Genomic DNA, 22679 nt, shown 5'->3' with positions numbered 1-22679 from the left:
TGAAATCTATGAAACAAGTCATGATTAACTTGACCCATTGATTTGAATGGGGCCGAAGTTCAACTAACAAGGCAAAAACCTAGGCATGCTTAACCAAGAGCAAGTCCCATTGAACACAATGGCACTTACATCTAAGTAGACATGTGTAGGATTCCACTGTATGAAGCAACCCATTGCATTTTCCTCATATGCAAATTTATGCAGATTTAACCAGGTGATTATTAATGGATTTAATGTATTAAAACTCATACCAATTCATTAACTAAGTTTTCTTTAACTGGGTGAAAGGGATGACTGGCAATTGCCAAGCAAACTCACTACGTGATCACTACAATTTGCATAGTGAGAGGTACTAAAAACATGGCTACTAGTAGACAGTTCATCACAAGGATGCCAGTCCTTAAGGCAACCTATAACAGCTGGCCCAGTTCTTAAGTTTCCAGATATTTTTGCCAAGCTCCCTTGCCATTCCCAGGGTCAGCGCTGCCATAGAGGCCAGTCAGGCGGCTGCCTAGAGCACCAAGGTAACGGGGGTGCCAAACGCCACGCTCAGAAGTCGCCCTCCCACTCCCAGAGCCACTCTAGCCAAGCGATGAGGGCGGCTTCTGGACGTGACGTTCCGAATCTGCCCTCCCGCCTCAGCCCCACCCCCACCCCAGGGTCCTTGGCCGTCCGCCCTACCCCACCCCAGCGTCCCTGGCTTGGCGAGGTCCCTGACCTCACTCGGGTGGGGGGTTGGGCAGACGGTTCCATGTTCTGATTTCCGGTGCGCCTGGCGGAAGCCGCTCTGGGAGAGCGGTTTCCGCCGCGCCAGAAGTCACAACATGGAGCCGTCCGCCTGCGCCCCCACCGCAGCGTCCCGGCTTGGCTTCGGCTGAGCAGGCGAGATGGCGCCCCACGCCCAGGTACGCTGGGGTGAGGGTGGTGGAGTACGCGGGGGTGGGGTGGAGGTACGGTGGGGGTGGGGGTGAAAGCAGCTCACCTTGCCTAGGGTGCAAAATAGCCTGGCACCAGCCCTGGCCATTCCCCTGCATGACAAAAACACTCTAAACCAGCATCAGTCGGGACTAGCTCACAACATGAGGTGGAAAATCCAATGACACCACACACACACACACACACACACTATTTAACATGGGATGCATTCCTCAGGGAAGTTCTCCTGTGCAACATTGCCTCCATTCATTTGAATGGAACTTGTATGAAACCCTATTGTGGGATCAGTCTGTCCCCCCGCCAATTGCCCTTAACTGACCTCACTCAAAATCTGCCGCCTGAGGCAACTGCCTCACCTGGCCTCATGGTAGATCCCCCATCAAGTAATTAAGCAAAGCTTAATTATTGTACAAGTTTTCATGGACTAATGAATCAATGGGAACTGCATCTGAAGAAACCAAGCGTCTGGAACAGCAACAAAAAATCCTTCCTTGGATGATACATGTCTGTATGATAGCAGGTATTCCACACGATCCAGAGCATCTCGGGAGGATCAGGCAATTGTGGCTCAACTAAGAACACCACCTGGGTTTCCAGACGGTTTGCTTATTTATCACAGAGTGCTTGATCGCCTGTCAGGAGTAACGTAGGTTAGGAGCGAACCCACCCACCCACTGAAGCTTATTTTCAAGGTGGCTTTTTGTAACATGCAAAGTGAACACCGGCAGGGTTGCAAACAATCACTCAACCCTGCAGCAACTCAGAGTCCTCTCTAGGCAACCAGAAGGGAATGCATGTTAGAAGGAAGGTAGCACTTTCCCCCTAAATTAACAGAGGCATGGGGGAGGGGGCGGCGCTGGGAACACCTGATGAAATTCATAAGTAGTGGATTTAAGCAACCAAGAGGAAGCTATGCTTTCATGAGATCCCACAGTTGCCCTGTGGAAGTCACAGGCGCAGGAATGCTATGAAGGGCAGCAATTACAAGTTGGATGTATCTGCTCTTATTCAGAGAAATTGATTATGTACACGAGGTATGTTTATGCCTTTCAGTCAAGGTAGCCAGAGCTTGCAGAATCATGTATTAGCTGGACCACTGGTTAGCAGTCATTGACAGAGGTGTTCTCCATCAATTCCATTATAACCTTCCTCTTCAAACAGAGGCATCTTTTTCATCTTTCCCCATAGGGCAGCCTTCCCCACTCCCAGTGGACTTGGATTACAACTCCCATAATGCCTGAGCCAGCTGGGAGTTGTAGTCCCACACAAGTTTGGGAAGGCTGCCATGGGGTTGTCCTGGGCTGCAAACGTATGCACACTTACCGGAGATTAAGTCCCAATGAAGTCAATGGGACTTACCTCCAAATAACCATATATGGGATTGCATGGCCAGCGTCCTTTTCAGCAGCACATTTTGCCCCAAAATACTTACAGTCCTGCCACAATGCATTCCAGGACCAAGGACTTTCCCAGCAGCGCCACGTAGGTGCTGTGCTTCCTGTTAGGCACAATTAGAACCGGCGGCTTGTGCGAGAAAGTGTTGGCTGTGGAAGAGAAAGAAGGGAGAGCTACTAGCCAGCAAGGGGCCAACATAGAGGACTAGGCCCACCTCAGCCTGAAGTAAAAAAAAAAATCTGCTAAGGTGGCCATGTGTGCTCTTTTATAGAGCTCGGTCCTCTGTTTGAAGGGCTGGCAGAGGAGTGTCTTCATTTTGAAGGCTTCTTTATCTGAACTTTCAGTTTTGTCATAGAAAGGAGATCCGAGTACTACACGAAGAGTGTTTTCTTTCCTGCTTTTCTGCTATATAACCTCTAGGTGGCACTGTGGTATAGTGGAATAGTGGAAATACATAAAAGGATATCACATTTTCTTTCACAATTAAATAAGGCATTTTCCTTGTTCTATGAAAAAACCAACTCAGTGAAAGTGCTGGTTGGAAGCGAAACTGGAGGGTGACAACATTGTTTAAAGAACTCGTAAACGGCAGGGAAATGAGTAGGGAAATGTCTCATGTAGAAAACCCTTTCATCTCTTCTTTGTGTCTCCTGCCACATTTTTTGCTATGTCTGGAACAGTCACCATTGTAATGGCCATCAACTCATTTCCCTCAGAAACCCATTGCTGCCAATCCATTCTCCCCAATCTCTGCCTTTTCATTAATACACCTGTCAATTAGCACTAAGGATGCATGGACCTGACAATCTCAGTCTCACAGAATTTGTCAGATGTTCAGGATTAAGCTTGTTCCATCCCCTTTCTGTATAAGTTTACAAGTTTGGGTTTTGTTTTTGTAAAGTCTACATGAAAATCTGTACTTCTTTTGTGCATGTTCCCCCAAGTGTATGCATTTTTCCATTGATGAATGACAGTTTTGTCTTAAAATAAACACACCTTGTGAGCACTTTCCCTAATGTTCTTTTTTCTCTCTAATGAGCTGCACCAAGCGCAGAAAAATGCAGATTTTGGGACGCAACTCTGTCTCTGCTCGCACATTGGCTTGAGAGGTGAGAATTTTCTGAATTCACATTAAAGATGACATCAATAATTTCTTGCCAATCCATACTTAGAACCACTTCATAATCCATTTCAAGACCCATTTCCTACCGATCCAACTTGGAGCATAATGCCTTTTGGCAGGGAGTACATTTTTTGTTTGTTTTTGCAGCCCCATAATATTTTTATAAAGCACAACTGCAATAGCAGTTTTCAAATCACAATACTGGGGATCAAATGGAACAATTGACAGGCAAGTCATGCCAGAAAACTGGCATTGATGGATTCTGGCAAAGACTGAAAGTGAGGATTAATCTTAACACTATCCTGTACTATAGCCCAGGGTTGGGGAACTTCAGGTCCACAGGAGAAATCCGGCCTGCCTGGGGTCCCAATCCTGTGGGATTCTCTGGATCCCATGCTCCAATCCACTGACTCCACCCCTTTCCCCCCCAAACACTGATCATGTGATGGTTTCCCAGGTTTTGTGCAGCTTCCCTGCCCCCCTAAAAGCCTGAAATGCTTTGTTACTAAGAGTTTTAAACTACAATATGCTGATATTTGGAGGGGGAGTTGCCATGGCCTTTTATCTTTCACCTTCCCCCTTTGCATTCTAGAATGCACCTCCCCAGAGCATCTCTGAAACTAAATTCAGCCCTCAGGGTGAAAAAGTCCATCTACTCATCCTGCAAAGGGACCACTCGCTTTCTCAGCCCTAAATACAATCATCAAGAAACTCATGCTTCCTCGGGATTTGTCCGGGGCATAAATCAGCTTGATAAATCAGTAGAGAAAAGAGGGTGCAAGGCAGGTAAGCATCCAAAATGAACAAGGAAAAGGGAGAAACGTCTCAGGATGCTGTAGACAACTTTATTGTGAACAAGCCCAACGCGTTCTGGCCTCTTGCTTTCTGTTAGGCCTTCTTCAGGAGATTGTAACACTGTCTGCAGAAATTATTTCCAACAGGTTGTCTCGTATCATCTAGTCGCCAGTATATAGACACGAGACATCCTTTCGAAAATAATTTCTGCGGATATCGTTACAAACCCCTGAAGAAGGCCTAACAGAAAGCAGAGCCCAAAACCCATTGGGCTTGTTCACAATAAAGTTGACTACAGCATCCTGAGACATTCCTCCCTTTTTCTTCTTGGGTAGAGAAAAGGCCAGGGTAGAACTGAGGCTGATATAACCAGCTCCTTCCTCAACCCATAAGGTGGTTCCCCTCAGAAGTTCAGGGTATCCCGAAGACTTACTGGTGGTGACTTTAAGTTCAATGGGTTCCTTCTGGATGATGATGCGGGGACCTTGGAAATGGGCATTGCAAATGTAGTCAGGCTGGCTGTCCTTCATCTGCACATTGGCAAAATAAAGATTCCCGTCCTGGCCCATGGTGACTCGTTCGTCCTGGAGGATGTGTTCGATCCCTGGGGGTAGGAGGTGGGGAGGATAAGAGTGGGGCACAGAAAAGAGGGGTGAGATACCAATGGACAGCAGCCATGTCTTCCACAAAGCTGTTGACCCAGCCAGCACAGCAAGAAGGAAAGCAATCCTACCCCAGAGGCCTTGAGATCGGGAGTGGGAAACAGAAGGCCAAATTCCAGGTGCTTTGGACTTCAACTCCCAGAAGCCCCTGCCACCATGGCAAATGGACAGGAATGTTGGGAGTTACTTATTTATTATTGCATTAATATCCCGCCTTTTTCCTCCAAGGAACCCAAGGCGGCATACATAATCCTCCTCCTCTCCATTTTATCTTCACAACAACAACCCTGCGAGGTAGGCTGGGCTGAGAGTCTGTGACTGGCCCAAAGTCACCCAGTGGGTTTCCATGGCCGAGTGGGGACTAGAACCCGGATCTCTAGGCTCCCAGTCCAACACTTTAGGCACTATGCCACACTGGCTCTCAGTTGTAGGCTAAAAGTCCTGAAGATCTCCTTTCTGTCCACTCCTGAGCTAGGTCACTTCAACATGGGGGGCTTGAAGAAAGCGAACACACAACACATATGGCCAGAGAAGCTGGCTTTTTTTATTGTGACTACTTCAAAACTGAACTTATGGCATTCAAAACAAGAGAGGAGTCCCGAGACCGACCCAGGGCCTTGCTTGACCTGCCGGATAAGCCGGCAGGGAGGAGGGGCGACGGCGCGCTACAGCTAGTGCGCGCCGTCGCTGGCTTCTACACGTAAGATGTGAAGGGGCAACGGGAAGCCCCATGGTGTCGGCCATTTATTTATTTTTTAGTTGAAGGGGCCATGTGCACTGGAGAGCCGCCGGAGAAGGTAAGTGGGTTTTTTTAAAAAAAATAAAGCCCCCCCACTCCCCCTGCCCCTGATCCCCCCCACAATTCCTGATGCCCCCCCTGCCCGCTCGCTTGGCCGTCCTCCCCCCATCCCCGATGCCCTGTCCCCCATTCTTCTTCTCCCGCCCCCTTGCCATCCCCAATGCCCGCTCTTCTCCCCCCCCCTCTCCTGCTGGGTCCGGCCTTCCCCCGCGGCCCCTATCTCCCCACCCCGGGATGCCCCCCCCGGCTCGATGGGCACAGCGCTCATAGGAGTGCTGTGCCCAGTCCGTGGCTTCTCCCGGCTATTCGCGAGTAAGCGAGCAGCCGCAAAAAGCCATGGACCCTGCTAGATGTTCCGAATTCGCTTATGCCGGTTTAAGGGAGGTTTCAGCGCAGCCTGACCCCGGATTCCCCTGTGCATCATCTGGATGCACAGGAGGGAAACCGGGCCTCACACCGCGCGAACGCCTTGTCTAGCAACGGCCCCAGTCACAAATTGACCCCTGAGAGTGGTGGATCAGACCAAACGCCTCTCTAGTGAAGCCTTCTCCTTTCAACAGTGGCCTGGGAGAAAGTTCAAAACTGGGCCTGAGAGAGAAGGCCTTTCCCTCTGTTGTTTTCTCACAAGAACTCCTTGGCTAGCAAAGCCACGGCTCTGAAAGTTCTGAGCAAAAATGCCAAGCTTTAATGCATTGAACTCTATTTTCCTGGCAGGGTTGGCTTCCAAGATATTTGGCTGCCTGAGGTCAAGGCCAAGATAGCTCTCCCTCTCCCATTCCACATGCTGATTGGGCTGCCCATTTCATCTTGCTTCAGTCCTGCTGATAGGATTGCATCCTCCACTACACCTAAGAGCTGCAGGCCAGTTTAGGGAATCAGGACAGGCCATGTGACCACACAGAGCTCCTTCAAAAGAGGGGAATAGCCGGGGAGGAACAGCCTGGGGACTCCCACTGCTGCTCTTCAGCATCACCACCCGCAGCCATTGCCTCGCTCTGCCTAGTGGTAGAGCCAGTCCTGTTTCCTGTTACTTGGTTCTAGAGATGTCAGGGGAATCCATCCAGAAGTGGAGCTCATCAAGTTTTCATCAGCTTGGCCCCCCAGACTTGGGCTCATTTCCCATGAGCTGGCCTGACCCAATCTGTATTGACTTGGCCCAGTTTGCAGATTTTCAGTTTTTTAAAAAATAAATTTGCATAAATAGAAATTTGCCCAAATCTTGACCATAATTTGTGTAATTCATACAAATTGCAGCCACAATTTGAGCAAATTGCGGCCAAACTCCCCACAAATCATGCAAATAGCAGCTCCATTGCACACACATTTCTATTTACCCATTTTTAAACAAAACAAAACAGTTCCTGGTTCTTGGGCAAAGCCCAGAGCTTGGCTCACAAACGCAAGCTGAGTCAAGGGTGCCGCAAAAATTCGGCAAGCCCCAAAAGGGATGGATTTCTCGGCAATGGACATCCCTACTTGGTTCCTAGAAGCTGCTTTAGACTGCTCAGACCATCTTATCACAGTACTGTGTCTACTTACTTATTTTCATTTTTTATTTATTTAAAAGATTTTTTTAACCTGCCTTTCAAGGTGCACTGCCCTGAAAAGAATCATAGAATTGCAGAGTTGGAAGGGACCTACAAGGCCATCGAGTCCAACCCCCTGCTCAATGCAGGAATCCACCCTAAAGCATCACGGACAGATGGTTGTCCAGCTGCCTCTTGAAGGCCTCTAGTGTGGGAGAGCCCACAACCTCCCTAGGGAACTGATTCCATTGTCATACTGCTCTAACAGTCAGGAAGTTTTTCCTGATGTCCAGCTGGAATTTGGCTTCCTATAACTTGAGCCCATTATTCCGTGTCCTGCACTCTGGGAGGATCGAGAAGAGATCCTGGCCCTCCTCTGTGTGACAACCTTTCAAGTATTTGAAGAGTGCTATCATGTCTCCCCTCAGTCTTCTCTTCTCCAGGCTAAACATGCCCAGTTCTTTCAGTCTCTCTTCATAGGGCTTTGTTTCCAGACCCCTGATCATCCTGGTTGATATTATTATAAAAACATGAACATACAAATTACAATTGTGCACGCAGAGATTAGTTGCAGCAGCAGCTAATGGTTTTTAAACACCAGATGCAGACTTAAATAAGTGTGTTTTCAGTTGTGGTTGGGGGATTTTTAAAGCCAGCAATAATGAGGCCATGTGTATCTTCTTGGGGAGGGAGTTCCAAAGGTGTGGGGCCACCACTGAGGAAGCCATATCCCTAGTACCTGCCAGCCTAATGGCGCTTGCTAGTGGGCAGAGAATAGAACCTACTCACCTAATGTTTGGGCAGGCTTAGACAGGTGCAGGTAGTGCTTCAGAGAACGTGGTCCCAAACCATTTAGAGCTTTAAAGGCTAGTCTACTCTAGTTTAGTCAGAGATTGATCCTGACCTCCAAGGGAACTCCCTCTCCACTCATCCAAAGTGCCACGCTTACTGCCAGCTCTTCTGATTTAGTGCATGAGCAGTCCTACTTCAGTTAGACCTGCCACAATCTCATATACAGACTCCCAGTAGCGGCACCAGTAACACTCACTGCTGTTGAGCCAGTAGATTTTGGGCGGTACAGCGCTGGTGGGTGGGTTGCAGGGTAAGACCGTACTAGTCCCTTCTTCTGCTGTAATGGGTGCGACCTTCTCCTTCGGCCACTGTGGGGCACCTGAAAGGTAAAAAGGGCAGAAAGCAAAGGAAGACATTGGTAAGTAGTTGCGGGAACTTCCTAGGATGGCATAAGGCTACTGCAGAACAAGAGGCACTGTTTGCAAAGGTAAATTATGGGATTCGCTAACGCACAATGTACTGATGGCCATCAATTTGGATGGCTTTAAAGGGGAGTTGAATAAATTCCTGGGGGATAAGGCTATCAAGGACTACTAGTCCTGATAGCTATGTGCTACCTACAGTAGCAGAGGCAGTAAGCCTAAATACACCAGTTGCTGGAGAACATGGGTGGGAGGGTGTGGTTGCACTCCTGTCCTGCTTTTTGGTTCCTGGTCTAGATGGACTGAACTAGATGGACCCTTGGTCAGATCCAGCATGGCTCTTCTTATGTTCTCTGGGTTAGATTCTTCATACACCCAGATCCTCTTTGTCCCTTGGGAAGGAAGTAGATCTTTTGTTTATTACCCAGTGAGTGGAAATGCCTTGCAGTGGCAGGGGTTCTGCAAGTGTGCAGTGGTGTGCGGGTCTAGAGCTGGTGTAGGGGGCAAGAATGGGTGGTGAGAATGGATGCCCCCTCACCTGGCCCTGTGTGGGGCCTGATGATGCCCCTGCCTCTTCCCCCTCGGTAGCCTCCAGGGGACAGGGTTTGTGGAGAGGAGGGACCCAGGGAGGGAGTCCAGGCCTGCATGGGCTAGAATGGAAGCTTCCCTGATCTATATGAGGCCTATGAGCCAGAAGTTCTCCATCCCTAGTCTTGAATATGTTGTACTGAAAGTGGGGATCTGGATTGAAATTCCTATTCGACGTGCTCAAAATACTCAAGCCAAAATGAAAATAAGGGTGGGGAAAAACCATGCTAAGATCCTCAGTGGGAGCACTAGAGATGGTCAAACTATGTGTGACCTTAAATGCACGGCCACCACCCAAACCATGTCTCCCAATCTTCGAGGGGCAAATTCGACATGATGGAGCAGCTATACATTTCTGGTACAGGATCCAACTTGGAGGGAAACCGTTTAAAGCAGTGGTGTACAGCAAGGTAAGGCAAAGGAGAGGGGTGGTATTCATTCCCCTCCCCTGCAAGATTCTGTAGCGTACAAAGTAGGAAATGCACATACTGTTTTATATGTGAATGAGGGCCACCCCACACATGAAGCAGGGTGAAGTAGCTGCATCAGGCGGTGGCGTGGGAGGAGGGGTGACTTACACTGCTCCATTGCCACACCAGGAGGGCCCACTGCGGACTTCTCCGGTGGGTGTCTTGGAGAGCCCCACCAGCCGCTCTCACAGTGTGGCATTTGCGACAGTGAGAGAGTGGGTGGCGGGGCTTTATGCAGTAGACTTCCATCCTCTTTTTCCCTTGTTGTGCATAGCCAGAAGTAGCTGTGGGGCCCTTGCAAGAGCTCAACAAATCTGGCGAGACCCACACAAGAGCTCACAAGTGCCTCAGAGCTGCTGCTTCCATCCGCACAGCTCTCCATAGAGCTATCACAACAACAAAGGTAGGAGAGACCGGGGTGGGGGGGGGGTGATGCGGCAGCTCATGTCCTTTCCTGCCTCAGGCTGCAAGAGGCCTTGCGCCAGGGCTGTGGGGCAGGCAAGTGCACAACTCTCCTGTCGCATCTCCTTTGGCCTTATATCGACAAGTGAACTTAGTGCTTATCATCAGGGCAGCAAAATGGGATTCCCCCAACAGACAAGTTAGGGGTTCCTGAATTCCCAGAGTGCCTAGATTAAAAGGGGGGGTTGTTCATTATTAGTCTGTAAAATTAGAAGGGGGGAAATGATCGCACATTAAGAATGGAGAATACACCCATTGCCAGCAGGAAGTATGCAGTGTTGAGGGTATCAGTTGAAAAGAAGAAGAAAAAGGAGGAGGAGGAGGAAAAGAGGGTGGAGGAAAATTGGCCTGCTAGAGTCCCTAATGGTTTATAGTATCCTGAAGTAAGAGATCAGGGTCAGGGGATTCCTGCTGTGGAGTCCACATCCCACAACACTAAGGGTAAAGCTACATGCTACACTTAACACATCGCGTGCAGCTTCGATTTCCAGCTTTCTTCAGTTAGTTACAAGCGCAAGAGAGATTTTTTTTTTGGGGGGGGGGAGGCAGCACATAGGGAAGCAAGGTTCATCCTTCTCTCCCCAGCTGTCTGTCCCCTTCCAACCATCTTCCTATGCCAATGGAAATGTTTTAGCTACTTTCTGGCTTAAGTCATTCCCCAAAGCAAACTCCATGCCATAAGCTGGTTGAAAGCCCAACTGAAATGGGTCCACATAATCAGCATCGCCCAGGTGTATCTAGAGGTGCAGTGTCCACCTAGGTGATACTGCTCACCTAGTCCTGGACGTCCTGGCCTCAAATGCATGACATCCCCGGGCTCAGCATTGCCCCGCCCTCCTCACACGTGGCAACCAATGAAGTGGAGTGGTTTACCTCCTCATGGGCTGTCTGTGGAAACCAATAGCGTCTTGTAAAAGGCCAGCAGTGAATTTGCAGCTGAGGTGAGATTTGCACCCAGAACATCCTGCCTCACAGCTCCGTTTCAAAGCCACTATACTACCTCACCATCATCATCGTCATCATCATCAACAACACTACCACTAACAGCAATGTGTGGTAAAAAGGCAGAAGGATTCTGTTTTTGGAAACTTTAGCTGAAACGAACATTAAAAAGGGAGCTCCTGTTTTGGAAATACAGAGGGGATGCTGTTAACAGATTGTAAAATACCACATACACCTATTAAAAAAACCACCCTTTCTGGTACCAGTTCTCTTTGGTGGTTACAGTGTGGATCAATAACATGTCTCCTCTTCCCCCCCCCCCCCGGCCTTCTCTCCACGCACCCATTATTATTATTTTACTCCTTTCTTGGCAGGCACGGGGAGGGGGGAGGCCAAGCCAGAGAGAAAGAGTGGGGGGAGGGGCCCACAGAGGTGCTGATGGAGAGGGCTGGCAATTACATCACCCTGACACCACAAAACCATGGCAACCGTTTCCGTGGAAACAGGAGCAACCGGCTGCACTCCGGGGAGCCCAGGCAGGTAAAAGGGAAAAAGAGCCAGGGATAGGACACATTTATTGCGAGGGGGAGGGGGAGAAATTTATTGCCCAAAGAACTGGTGAGTGTGTGTGTGTGTGTGTGTGTGTGTGTTTACGCACTAAACTGCAGTCATTGTGCGCCCAGGAATAAGCTGCATCAGCAAACCTTAGGCAAGAAATAGTGTGTGTGTGTGATGTAGCGCTATGGGAGGGGGGAACTGATGGGCGTCCCCATAAAAAGAGGGGGCTGAATCAAGGCAGCATAGGATCCTGGAAGGGGTGCGTAACTCACTCTCAGCAATGATTTCACTTTCAGAGCTCATGGCAGTGCCCAGAAAGTTGCTGGCATAACACCGATACGTCCCTTTGAACGTGGTGTCCACGTTTCCATTGGTAGTGATGACCAAGGTCCCGGAGTCTTTCCGCTGTGACATCCCTGGCATTCGGTGTAGATCTAACTCTTTCCCATCTTTGGTCCAGCGGAACCTGCCAAGAGAGAGAAGGCACAACAGATTTAAGTGGACACCTGCCGAATAACAAGCCGAGAAGGAAATCCACCTTCCGCCAGGCCCTGGCTGAGGAGGGGCTGCTGCACAGATCTACAGATGGAGGAGACGGCACCTTTTGGACTGGAATTCAGAAGATTTGGGTGGAGCTGGAACGAGTTCCGTGGAAAGGTGGATGATAAAGGTGGAGTTGGCAGAGAAGCAAGAAGGGGGGTTCAAGAGTAGATTTAGGACACAGTGCACAGGGGCCCGGGAGTGTGTAAAAAGCAGTGGATTTCCAGTAGGCACAGATGGAAAGGTGACTGTGGGGACGTTAAGGTTATGGGAATTACCTTAAAGGCAAGGGAACAATAATTTCTCTCACATTCAGAAGAGCTGGGGTGAAGGCATGGAAGTAGCTTAGGTGATGAACTGAGGTTAGAGTAAGGTCAGGGACATAACCAGAGCAGCATATGAATGAATAATGGAGATATGAAGAACTGACTGGAGCAGAGCTTAGAATACTGTGTGCTGTGAAATATCCACCAGCACAAGCTTTGGAAATCCAAACATAAAACAAGCCAGTCCCAAGGGCTGTTCTGGGTTTTTTTTTTAAAAAAAAGCAAGTAGAGTTTACGAAAATGTGCTGTAAATTTGCAGAATTTCAGCAAATATACATTGCGCTGCCGCCAAAAATCGAAACAAAAAAACCCTTTCTATGTAACTGCTTTATTCTGAGCCTGGAATTTGAGTCTTGTGAAATCTGGAATTCTGTTTGATGCAGAACAGTATTGTAGCTGGTATAGGTGATATCTATAAGTGTACGTCCATACCAGCCAACTGTGGCACAACTGCTTCTGAGTGCCACTCCTGCTCGTACCTGGGAAATCACCATCTAATATTATCCCTTTGAAAGCTGGAAATTGTAGCCCTGTTCAGAAGAACGCTGCACACACTCTAGGCCTGTGTGAGCAGAGCTGCAACGAATAGCCCCACCCTGATGTAGCATGCACCAAATACTCCTGCTTCTGGCAGCCTTGTGTACAGCATGAACCTCTACACAGACAGAGCATTCACATGTACAAGTGTACACACAAATGCTTACATGCAATTTGAAACTCCAGTGGTGCAAAGTTCTAGATTGTGTGGAAGCCGTTGTGCAGACAGCTGCATGTGTGAAGGTTCCTCCCCGTAGGCACAATGATGCAGTGGTAAATTTTGAATTGCAGGCACGCATCATGGCAATCCCCACAGCCATGCTCACAAGGAGAGGCCTAAAGCGAGGGCAGCTGTGTTGATCCAGGTCAACAAACCAGTTCGAGCAGCAGCTGTCATCTCTATCAGGAGCCGGACTTTTGTAACGTTATTCGGTGTGTTAATTGCCCGTTCAACACAGGACCACTCCCAAAATGCTTTGCATTACAACAGGGGATGGCTCAGGGCTATACATTTTTGCTGAGAAAATTCCTTCCCTCCCACGCCCCCCTGCCAGCTACTGTGAGGACTGCAGCTAAACTCAGAGGAAACAGAATTTTGAGCGGGGTGGCAGAAGCCCAGAGAGCTTTGGCTATTGGGTGGTACAAAAATGTAAATAAATAAATACAACATTGGTGTCCCTGCTAATGAATAAGTACCAGGGCAGCTTGCCTGCGGGTCCTGGCTCCACTACACTGTGTATGCACAGATGCCAGGGGGTAGAGCTACCCAGCATGGACCTGCTCCCTGCTCATGCATTGATAGAAGACGCAACACATTTTTCTGAATGAGGCTTTAGATTGCTGGAGAATGCTGACGGGCCCACATCCTGCTAGAACTCAAAGACCTATGCTGGCTTCCTATTCCTATCCAGGCACAATTCAAAAGTGCTTTTTTAAACATTTAAATCACTTTACATCGTGGAACCTGAGTACCCCAAAGGCCACTGTCCTCTGCATGAACTTGCCCAAGTTTTAAGATCACTGACAGAGGTCCTTCTCCAGATGTGCCTCCACAACTACAGTGCTCAAATTAGAGGAAAGGCCAGTGAGCCCTTCATGAAATTCATAAGCCCCACCTCCTGAATCCCCTCAGTTTTAGCCAAATAATATCCCCACCCCCATCACCATAGCCTTCTAAAAATAGTAGCTTGCAGGGTCATGGCAAAAGGTAAGTCTAGGGTGCCCAAACCCTCTTGGACCACCTGTAATTCAAACACAGTGCTTTAGATTTGCTGTCAGTAGCAACCAGAGAGAGGGTCTTCTCTGTGGTGGCATCCATTTGTGGAATGCCCTCCCCCAAACGGTCTGCCAAAAGTCTTCATGGTTGAGTTTAAAGTGTTAAGAGGTTATTGATTGCTTTTGTCTGCTCTTTTACTGTCTGTGGATGCGAATGTTTTGATGGTTTTAGCAATTTTCTGCTGTTTTAGGAACCTGCTGTTGGGTTTTCTTTTGTTGTTGTGTTTTATCTTTGGTTTAAAAATATTGCTAACCACTTTATTTATTTCAAAATAAATGAACAAACTATGCCATGTCTAGTGCTAGTAAAGGGTAGTGATTAAGGGATATGAATTGGTTAAAGTCTTGGCTTTTGTCATGTGTTTACTAGAGGGCCTTAGGTAGGGTGACCTTATGAAAAGGAGGACAGGGCTCCTGTATCTTTAACAGTTGTATTGAAAAGGGAATTTCTGCAGGTGATATTTGTATATATGGAGAACCTGGTGAAATTTCCTCTACATCACAACAGTTAAAGCTGCAGGTGCCCTGCCCTCTTTTAAAATGATCACTCTAGTATAGCTCCTGCAGCTTTAACTGTGGTGATGAAGAGGGAATTTCACCAGGTTCTCCATATATACAAATGACACCTGCTGAAATTCCCTTTTCTATGCAACTGTTAAAGATACAGGAGCCCTGTTCTCCTTTTCATATGGTCACCCTACCTTAGGTTAGGTGTTGGGAAGGCCCAAGGGGCAAATCCAGCCCTCTAGAGGTCCCAATTTGGCCCTCTGGGGTTCCCCAAATGGCCCCACCCCTTTCCCCCAACCACTGATCATTTGGTGGTTTCCTGTCTTTTATGCAGTTTCCCCCATTTGAAAAGGTTGAAATGTCTCTCCTAAGGATGACTTACTGGCAATACGAGCTTTAAGCTCAAATAGGCTGGCATTTTTGCCCTGCCCCTTGCACCAAAGAGCATCTCAGGAATTAAATTTGGTCCCTGGCTGAAGGAGGTTCGATACCCCCGTATTAGGAGCACTGCTATTCTCTCACCCCATATTCTGCAATAATTAGGGCATGGTTATAGCAGCGCTGTAAGGGTTACATGATACACAGTACATCATGGTACATCATAAAGCACTGGATGCACGTTTAGGATTATTATGTTGCTAAGTATTATTTTTGTTGTGGAAGTGCTGAACTGGTGTCTGGAATCAGTAATGGGCTGGATGAGGGCCAATAAACTGAAATTTATTCCTGACATCATGGAGATTCGATGAGTGGGTGGTTCATCTATTCAGAGAGATGGTGTTCAACTTATTGCCTTTCTCCTAAAGCATGGGTCGGGAAGATGTTGCCCTCTAGATGCTGCTGGTTTACAACTCACTAGCTAACATATCCAATAGTGACAGATGATGGGAGTTGCAGTCCAACAGTATCTGGAGAGCCACATATTCCTCATTTCTCAAAGGATCAAGAAGCGATCTACACTAAGCAGGATATAAATAAATAATAATAATAATAATAACTTTGAAAACGTGTTGAAGACTTTATAGGGAGTGTGTCCTAAGCCTCAACAGTTGTCACTACTGTTATAAACCGTTTTAAAGCAGTAGTGTAGTTCCTGCCCACATTTGTAGGCTGGGGTACAAAGTTTGGATCCAGCTTTGCCACTGAATGCTCAGACAGGCTCTGTGGAAAGGAGTCCCTTTCATCAGTTTAGGGTGGTGCTGCAGCTGCAACTTTCCTGGACAGAGATAGCCTGGCCACATTTATCTATGCTCTATTTTTATTTCCTTATCTCATTTCCTCACAATTTTATTTATTTGTTACATTTTTATAACCGCCCAATAGCCGAAGCTCTCTGGGCGGTTCACAAAAATTAAAACCATAATAAAACAACCAACAGTCTAAAAACACAAATACAAAATACAGTATAAAAAGCACAACCAGGATAAAACCACGCAGCAGAAATTGATATAAGATTAAAAAAAATACAGAATTAGAACAGTAAAATTTAAATTTAAGTTAAAATTAGGTGTTAAAATACTGAGAGAATAAAAAGGTCTTTAGCTGGCGACGAAAGGAATACAGTGTAGGCGCCAGGCGGACCTCTCTGGGGAGCTCTGGCCATGCTGCTCAAATGCTGCCCATGGAAAAAAAGTTTGCTCTTCCTCACCCTGAGCATTTTGCTCTGCTTCTGTGCTGTGTGGTGACAAAGGGATCCCTCTTCACACCACACGGCTTGGAAACCAATAGGGCTGGATATTTGTGAGTAGTGTGTTGGTGGTGCACACACAGCACATGTCTGGTGCGCATATGGTGTGTGTGCATGATGTGCTGCATGGGCAGCAAATAGGATGTGTGTGCTTTGACCACGTTGGACACTGGTCCCACCCAGTGACACACACACACACACAACTTTCCGCGAAGGGAATGAGGCCCTCAGAGCAGAAAAAGTTTCCCCGCTCCTACGCTGGACTATTGATAGGAACCGGGCAGTGGGAACATATCTTGCCAGTATCAAAAAACAACAACACATCACTGGCTTCCCATCAGTTTCTGAGCACAATTCATAGTGCTGGTACACGCTTACCTTTAAAGTCCTATGTGGCTTAGGACCAAGCATGCCAATCTGTCTGTGTATTGAGGCCATCTTTAGAGATTCTCCTCCAGGTGCTCCTGCCGTCTGAGGTAAGGCAGGTGGTAACCAGGAAGAGCCTTCTTAGTGGTGGGACCCCATTTGTGGAAGTCCATCCCCATTACCAGTTCAGCATCAAGCAAAGACACGTTTATTCACCCGGGCTTTTAAATATATTTTAATGTATTAATATTAATATTACATTTTAATATTACATTTTAATGTATTACTATATTAAGGTGAAATTATTTAAATCAATGTATGAATTCTATGTAGTATTCTTACTGACGTGTTGTTTGTTTTATTTGTATTTATCTTGTTTTTGTAAACCACCCTGGAAACTATGTTAAAGAATGGTATAGATATTTTTTTTCTAAATAAATTAATTATACTCTATTTCAGGGAGTGGAGGGGGGAGGCAAAACTAATGCAAAAATTGGTAGCTCCTTCAATCTGTACCAGTTTTATTGCAATGTCCCTTGGTGCTACTGATTGCTATTTGTGGAAGCATTGTGCAAACCCTTCCACTGGACCTTGTCTTCCACCATTGTCAGAACTATTTTGCAATCTCTTTCCAAGATGTCTGTTTTCAATGTCCCCCTCTCTTTCCTTCAGATTTTGCACGCCCCTACAAATTTAGCAGCAATGCATGCCTGGCTCTATACAAACTGGGTGATTTTTTTAAAGTCTGTAATACCCTCTGCTGCTGCCTCCACTACCATCATCCCCATCAACAACAGAAAGAACAGACCCGTTATTATATGTATATAATATAAATTGGGTACAATGTGGAAAATATACAATACGTTTATGGGGTAATGACAATTATGATAAGACCCATGCGAGGTAGGTCAGTATTATTAGTTCCTTATCGTAAGTGGGTGGCTGAGGCAGAGAGAGAATGGGAATGATGGGAAGTGTAGTCTAACACAACTGGAGGGCACCAAGTTGGGAAAGAGGTGAGATTCGAACCAAGGACTTGCCCTGGTCCACGGCCTAACCTCTAGGTCGCTATGCAAAATGTCTTGCACGTACACATTGAAAATGAAAATGTGCAACACACTCTAAAAAGATGATCCAAATGTGTAGGTCTTCCATATAATCCCTTGCTCTGCTCCTGATCCCTCTGAGTCAGCCATCACTGGTGTTGCTGGTAGTTCTCTGAACGGATGCAGAGAACACCCAGAAAGGTACCTTCACACAGCAGCACATGGAGCCAGCTTTTCTACATGCTCCAACAGCAACCCTTTTCCCACTGTAAAACTCCAGATGGTCTCCAGTTTAATTCAGAAGAGGGAAGGGGGAAAGATATGCCTCAGGGCCAAATTAGACCTGAGCTGGGAGATCCCTGATCGGATCTCCTCACACCTTTGTCTTTGTTTAAAAGCAGCCTGGGGCTGGGGGCAGTGGAGGCTAAATTGGACTAAAGCTGCCATGCAGGGGGGTGGCTTCAACCTTTTCTCTCCACGCTTATCTCCCCACCCCTGAAATGGCTCTTATTATAACCCAACAGGGACCTGTGTTTTTCTCCCTCCACAGCTGATAGAAGCTTGAAGAGAAACTGCCTGAATGGAAAGGGGAATTTATTTATGACTAAGCATCATAAATAAAGGGTAAACCATAAATAACCCAAAAACAATACTAATAATGCTAATCATCCCTGCTCACACCCACCCACCCGCCATTTAATTTCCCCCTCTGCTCTCTCTCCCTACTTTTCAACAAAGAAAATTACACAGTCCAATCCCGATCTCCCATCCAGTTTGGTCCGTAGCTCTCGTATCTTTTGGAGAATACTACCATGAAGACACTACAGAAGAAGCCCCGAAATATTCCCTTCAGAGGGGGAAGCGAGAGAACTTTTTCCCGTACTCACATCACTTGGGGATTCCCGGTGGCCCCACATTTCAGGGTGACCTCATCATTGGGGAATACAACAATCTGCTCGTCTGGCTGTTCCGTGAGTTCAGGTGGCTGTTGCACTGGGGAGGAGAGAGGCAGGGAAGAGGGTAAACAAGCGGAAACCCCAAGGTTCAGGGGACCCACACCTTGAAGCCCTCCTTCTATCCTGGACAGGTTGCAATGGCTTTATCTTACCGAAGAATATGGCAAGGACCGCGCCATTCAGATTCCAAATGTTGCCCACCTAGGCAGTCACCAACCAGTTCCTGATTTCTTCTCTCCCCCCACACCGCCTCACCTCACCACCCTCACCAACCCCAGCCCAGTTGCGAGCACCCATTTCATGGAAGACTCACAGTTTGTCCGGTTAACTGCTCCAGCAAAGAAGCAACAGAAGGAGGAGGAGGAGGAAGAAGAAGAAAAAGAGGGGAGAGAGAGATAAGTTTGTTAGTGACCATAACACCAACGCCCCCCTCCCGCCGCACAGCATGAGAATATAAACATGCATTTCATGTGTGCCCAACTGAGCAGAGCCAAACAAAAGCACAGCCAGAGCACGGGGTTGCAAAACGAACACGTTTGCCAGGTAATGGTGGTGGTTAAGTCGGTACAGAAGGCACAGACGCGAGGCAATCAGGTGCCAGGTTGCGGTGGAGGTGAGTGGGCGAGGTGGCTAGACGTTAGCGTGCAGCATCCAGTGTGCGAGAGGACTGTGTGCAGCCCAGAGAGGGTGAGAATTCAAAGCAAGAGAGCGTGAACGGAGTGGCTGTGCAAGACAGCAGGTGTGCAATAACATGAACGAGTGGGAATCTGTTTGTGGGGGGGAAGACAGCTGCAAGCAACACATGTGCAAAATGTACAGATTGATGCGTTAGGGGCAAAGTGAAGAAATGGTCCATCTCCATCATTATTGTCATCAACACATTTCAATTACACTTTTTTTCATCTTGCAAAGAACCAAAAGCAGCTTGCATAGTCCCCTTCTCTCCATTTTATCCTCACAACAACCCTGTGAGGTAGGTTAGGCTGAAAGGCAGGGACTGGCCCAGAATCACCCAGTGAGTTTCATAACTGCTTGGGGCTAGAACTCAAGAGCTCCCAAGTCCCAGACCAACACTCTAACCACTACACTACCTGGGCTTTCCAACTACCTCTTTCTAGTTTTCATATAGCCTGGTTACTGATGGCGAATGGGGGCTTGACTAATGTTCCATTTAGCTGTGTTACTTCTAAAGCCACACCCTGACCCCAGGATGAAACCGGCATTTTCTCGTCTTGTCTTTCATGTTATGTCATAGTTGGAGAAGAGACTGGGAAAAACAGAGATGTGGGATTTGGGAGGGGGGGAGAGAGAGACTAGGCTGACATTGCAAGTCTGGTGTTTCCTGTGTGCTTGCTTCTGCACTCCCATAATATTTGTTTTCAACGTGCACATTTGTAAATGAATAGTTTATTACAAAGACATCATCTCTCCCTCCTCCAAAGGAAACTGTCCCTGGAGAGCCCCAAAGGCTGTCCTTTTTTTTAGCCCCAAAGGCACCATCCGGTGTCATCTGGGGGGACAGGACACGTGTGTGTGCATGCACAAGCACACATGCATAGATATAGATACATATGCACCCATACATACTCATACATATATGCTTGCATGCAGACATATACATAGGGGAGGGGTGCTTCCGGGGGCACTGTTTGTGATCGTGATTCTGGTGCTGCTAATAACAGCGCTGGAAAGCAGCCCTTCCCCCACAGCCCAGCTGATCACCTGGGCAGCAGGTGAATGTTGGTGAGTCCAACAAGCTGCCTTGGACACCCCACTGCTAGGAGAAGGTAGGCTTCTTCATGGGACACACAATGGCCCCATTTAGAAGACACCTTAAACCACGGCTTTAACCACAGTGTCACTGTGCTGAAAGCCATGGTTTAAGGTGTCTTCTGAACATGGCCCGGCTTTCTGGCTTAACTACTGTGGTTAAAGCCATGGTTTATGGTGTCTTCTGAATGGGGCCAATAATTCTAAAAGAACCAAGTGTTGGGCAAGGTAAACTTGCACTCCCACCCAATGTCATTTTCACAAGTCTCTGTTTGGTTTCATCAACGTATTGGGAAGGAATGTATCTCTTGATCCTAAGTCAGACTGGGAAATGCCGGAGAAGCAGCTGCCTTCTCCTCTAGCATCTCACCCGGGCCACATCTGTAGTTCTCAGCTCCGATGACACTTTGCTTGTTGAATTCTGTTCTCCTTTAGTAGGGGGAGGGGATATGTGATAGTGTGGTAGGAGCTGGTGTGTAGAGGAACCTGCATTGGGGCAGATGAGTGGACAGGATGTCATTTTGGAATATCCCAACTTGTAGGCACATGCAAAAGAGTAAAGACACACATGGACATTGCCTATTTGGAAGGGGCGGCTGAACTTAGTGCCTTGACTTCCAGAGATGTAAGAAAAAGGCATTGAGAGTCTAAATTCCCAACTCAAAATGTCTGGTAGGACTATTAAGAACATAGGATGCGCTCTTAGACATTGTCAGGCCATTGGCCCATCTAACATAGTACTGTCTACTCTGATTGGCAGCAGCTCTCCAGGATGTTAGGCAGGAGCCTTTCCTTTCCCAGCCCTACTGGAAGACATCAAAGATTGAACTTGGGACCTTGGGCACAGTCAGCGTCATGCTTTCAGTGGAGGCCTCATGGGGAAAGGACCTGCCTCTTCTAGGGACGGTGAGTTGGGTGCTACAACAGCAATCTTGGGAGTGCAGCTAGCTGGCCTGCTGTGGCACTGACTAGGATTGCCAATGGAACAGGGCACCTGGGGTGGGGTGACTGGCCTGCTCTTGCACCTTTAACTGCAGAAGGTGACGCTTTTCGCAGCAAGGAGATAAACGTGACTGAAGAATAAACACGATTGTCTATGAAAGTCTGCTGGTCAAGCTGTTGTTAAAAGGCACAGTTACACAGGTTGGTTGAAAAGTTGGCAGCCTTGCTGTGGATGCCCTCTAGCACTGCCCTCTAGGATGTTTTTAAACAGTGTATGCCATGTTTTTAATCAGTATTTTGTGTATTTTATGTTTCTTGTTGTTCCCCGCCTCGATCCAATCGGAGAGGCGGGTAAGAAATAAATTATTATTATTACTGTCGGTTCACCCAGGCCATCCATCAGGGTAGGCATGGTTGGGCACTTGCCAAGGAGCCACACCCCAGCAGGGGCCCACTGACAGAATCCCATGGAGTTGCTCCTCCCCTTCACCATGGCAACCTGCTTGTTCACCTGCCTCTCGCTCTGGTCCAGACAACAGTGGTGGCGAGGAGGAGGAGCAGCAGATGCCCCCTGCCTACTTGCTCCCTGGCTCTCTGGCTGTCAATCAAGTGGTGGCAATCCGGAGAGGATCTACACAGTGTCGTGAAGGCGCTTGCGTGCGCCTGCAGGGCGCCCCGAAACTCCTTGTGTAGATCCTGCCTGCAGAAGAGACAGCGGCGGTGGCCCTGCATCGCCCCTTGCGGGGACGGGGCGAAAAGTTTCCGGGCTCGGCGCATCCTTGCTGCCGCCGCCCACCTCCCCGCCGGCCTCCTGCTGCCGGCAAAAGAGCCACCCAGGTCGGAGAGCTCGGCGGAAGAAGCTGCTACCCCCGCCTTCTTCCGCCGAGCTCTCCGACCCAGGGTGCTCTTTCGCCGGCAGCAGGAGGCCAACGGGGAGGTGGGTGGTGGCAGCGGCAAGGACGCGCCGAGCCTGGAAACTTTTCGCCTCGTCCCCGCGAGGGGCGATGCGGGGCCGCCGCCGCTGCCTCCTCCTCCGTCTCTTCTGGGCAGGATCTACACAAGGAGTTTCGGGGCACCCTGCAGGCGCACGCAAGCACCTTCATGACGCCTTCACATCATGAAGATCCACCCGAGGAGCAAGAGGAGGAGGAGCGAGAGCAACTGGTGATAATGGCACTGAGAAGACAGACTGATGGAGAGAGGGGTCCCACTGAGGGTCCCTTGCCCAAGGACCCTCAAAAACCTGACGCTGGCCCT

General features: G+C 48.2%; 1 protein-coding gene across 3 annotated transcripts in view; it reads right to left on the bottom strand.

Moving 5' to 3' along the window:
• Positions 1–22679, bottom strand: part of L1CAM (L1 cell adhesion molecule) — a 116439-nt gene that overhangs the window by 60127 nt on the left and 33633 nt on the right. For 2 of the 3 annotated variants that reach the window (XM_063119349.1, XM_063119350.1), the window contains exons 3-8: positions 19024–19038; positions 18642–18747; positions 11743–11936; positions 8285–8407; positions 4683–4853; positions 2369–2480 (exon numbers count right to left, since the gene is read on the bottom strand). In XM_063119349.1, the coding sequence (XP_062975419.1) occupies positions 2369–2480; positions 4683–4853; positions 8285–8407; positions 11743–11936; positions 18642–18747; positions 19024–19038 (721 nt within the window). The remainder of the gene's footprint in view (positions 1–2368; positions 2481–4682; positions 4854–8284; positions 8408–11742; positions 11937–18641; positions 18748–19023; positions 19039–22679) is intronic. The other variant, XM_063119351.1, reaches the window with a different exon arrangement.

The sequence above is a fragment of the Elgaria multicarinata genome, chromosome 3, assembly GCF_023053635.1.
Source record: "Elgaria multicarinata webbii isolate HBS135686 ecotype San Diego chromosome 3, rElgMul1.1.pri, whole genome shotgun sequence".
Lineage (NCBI taxonomy): Eukaryota > Metazoa > Chordata > Lepidosauria > Squamata > Anguidae > Elgaria > Elgaria multicarinata.
This window is presented reverse-complemented; position numbering and strand designations above follow the sequence as displayed.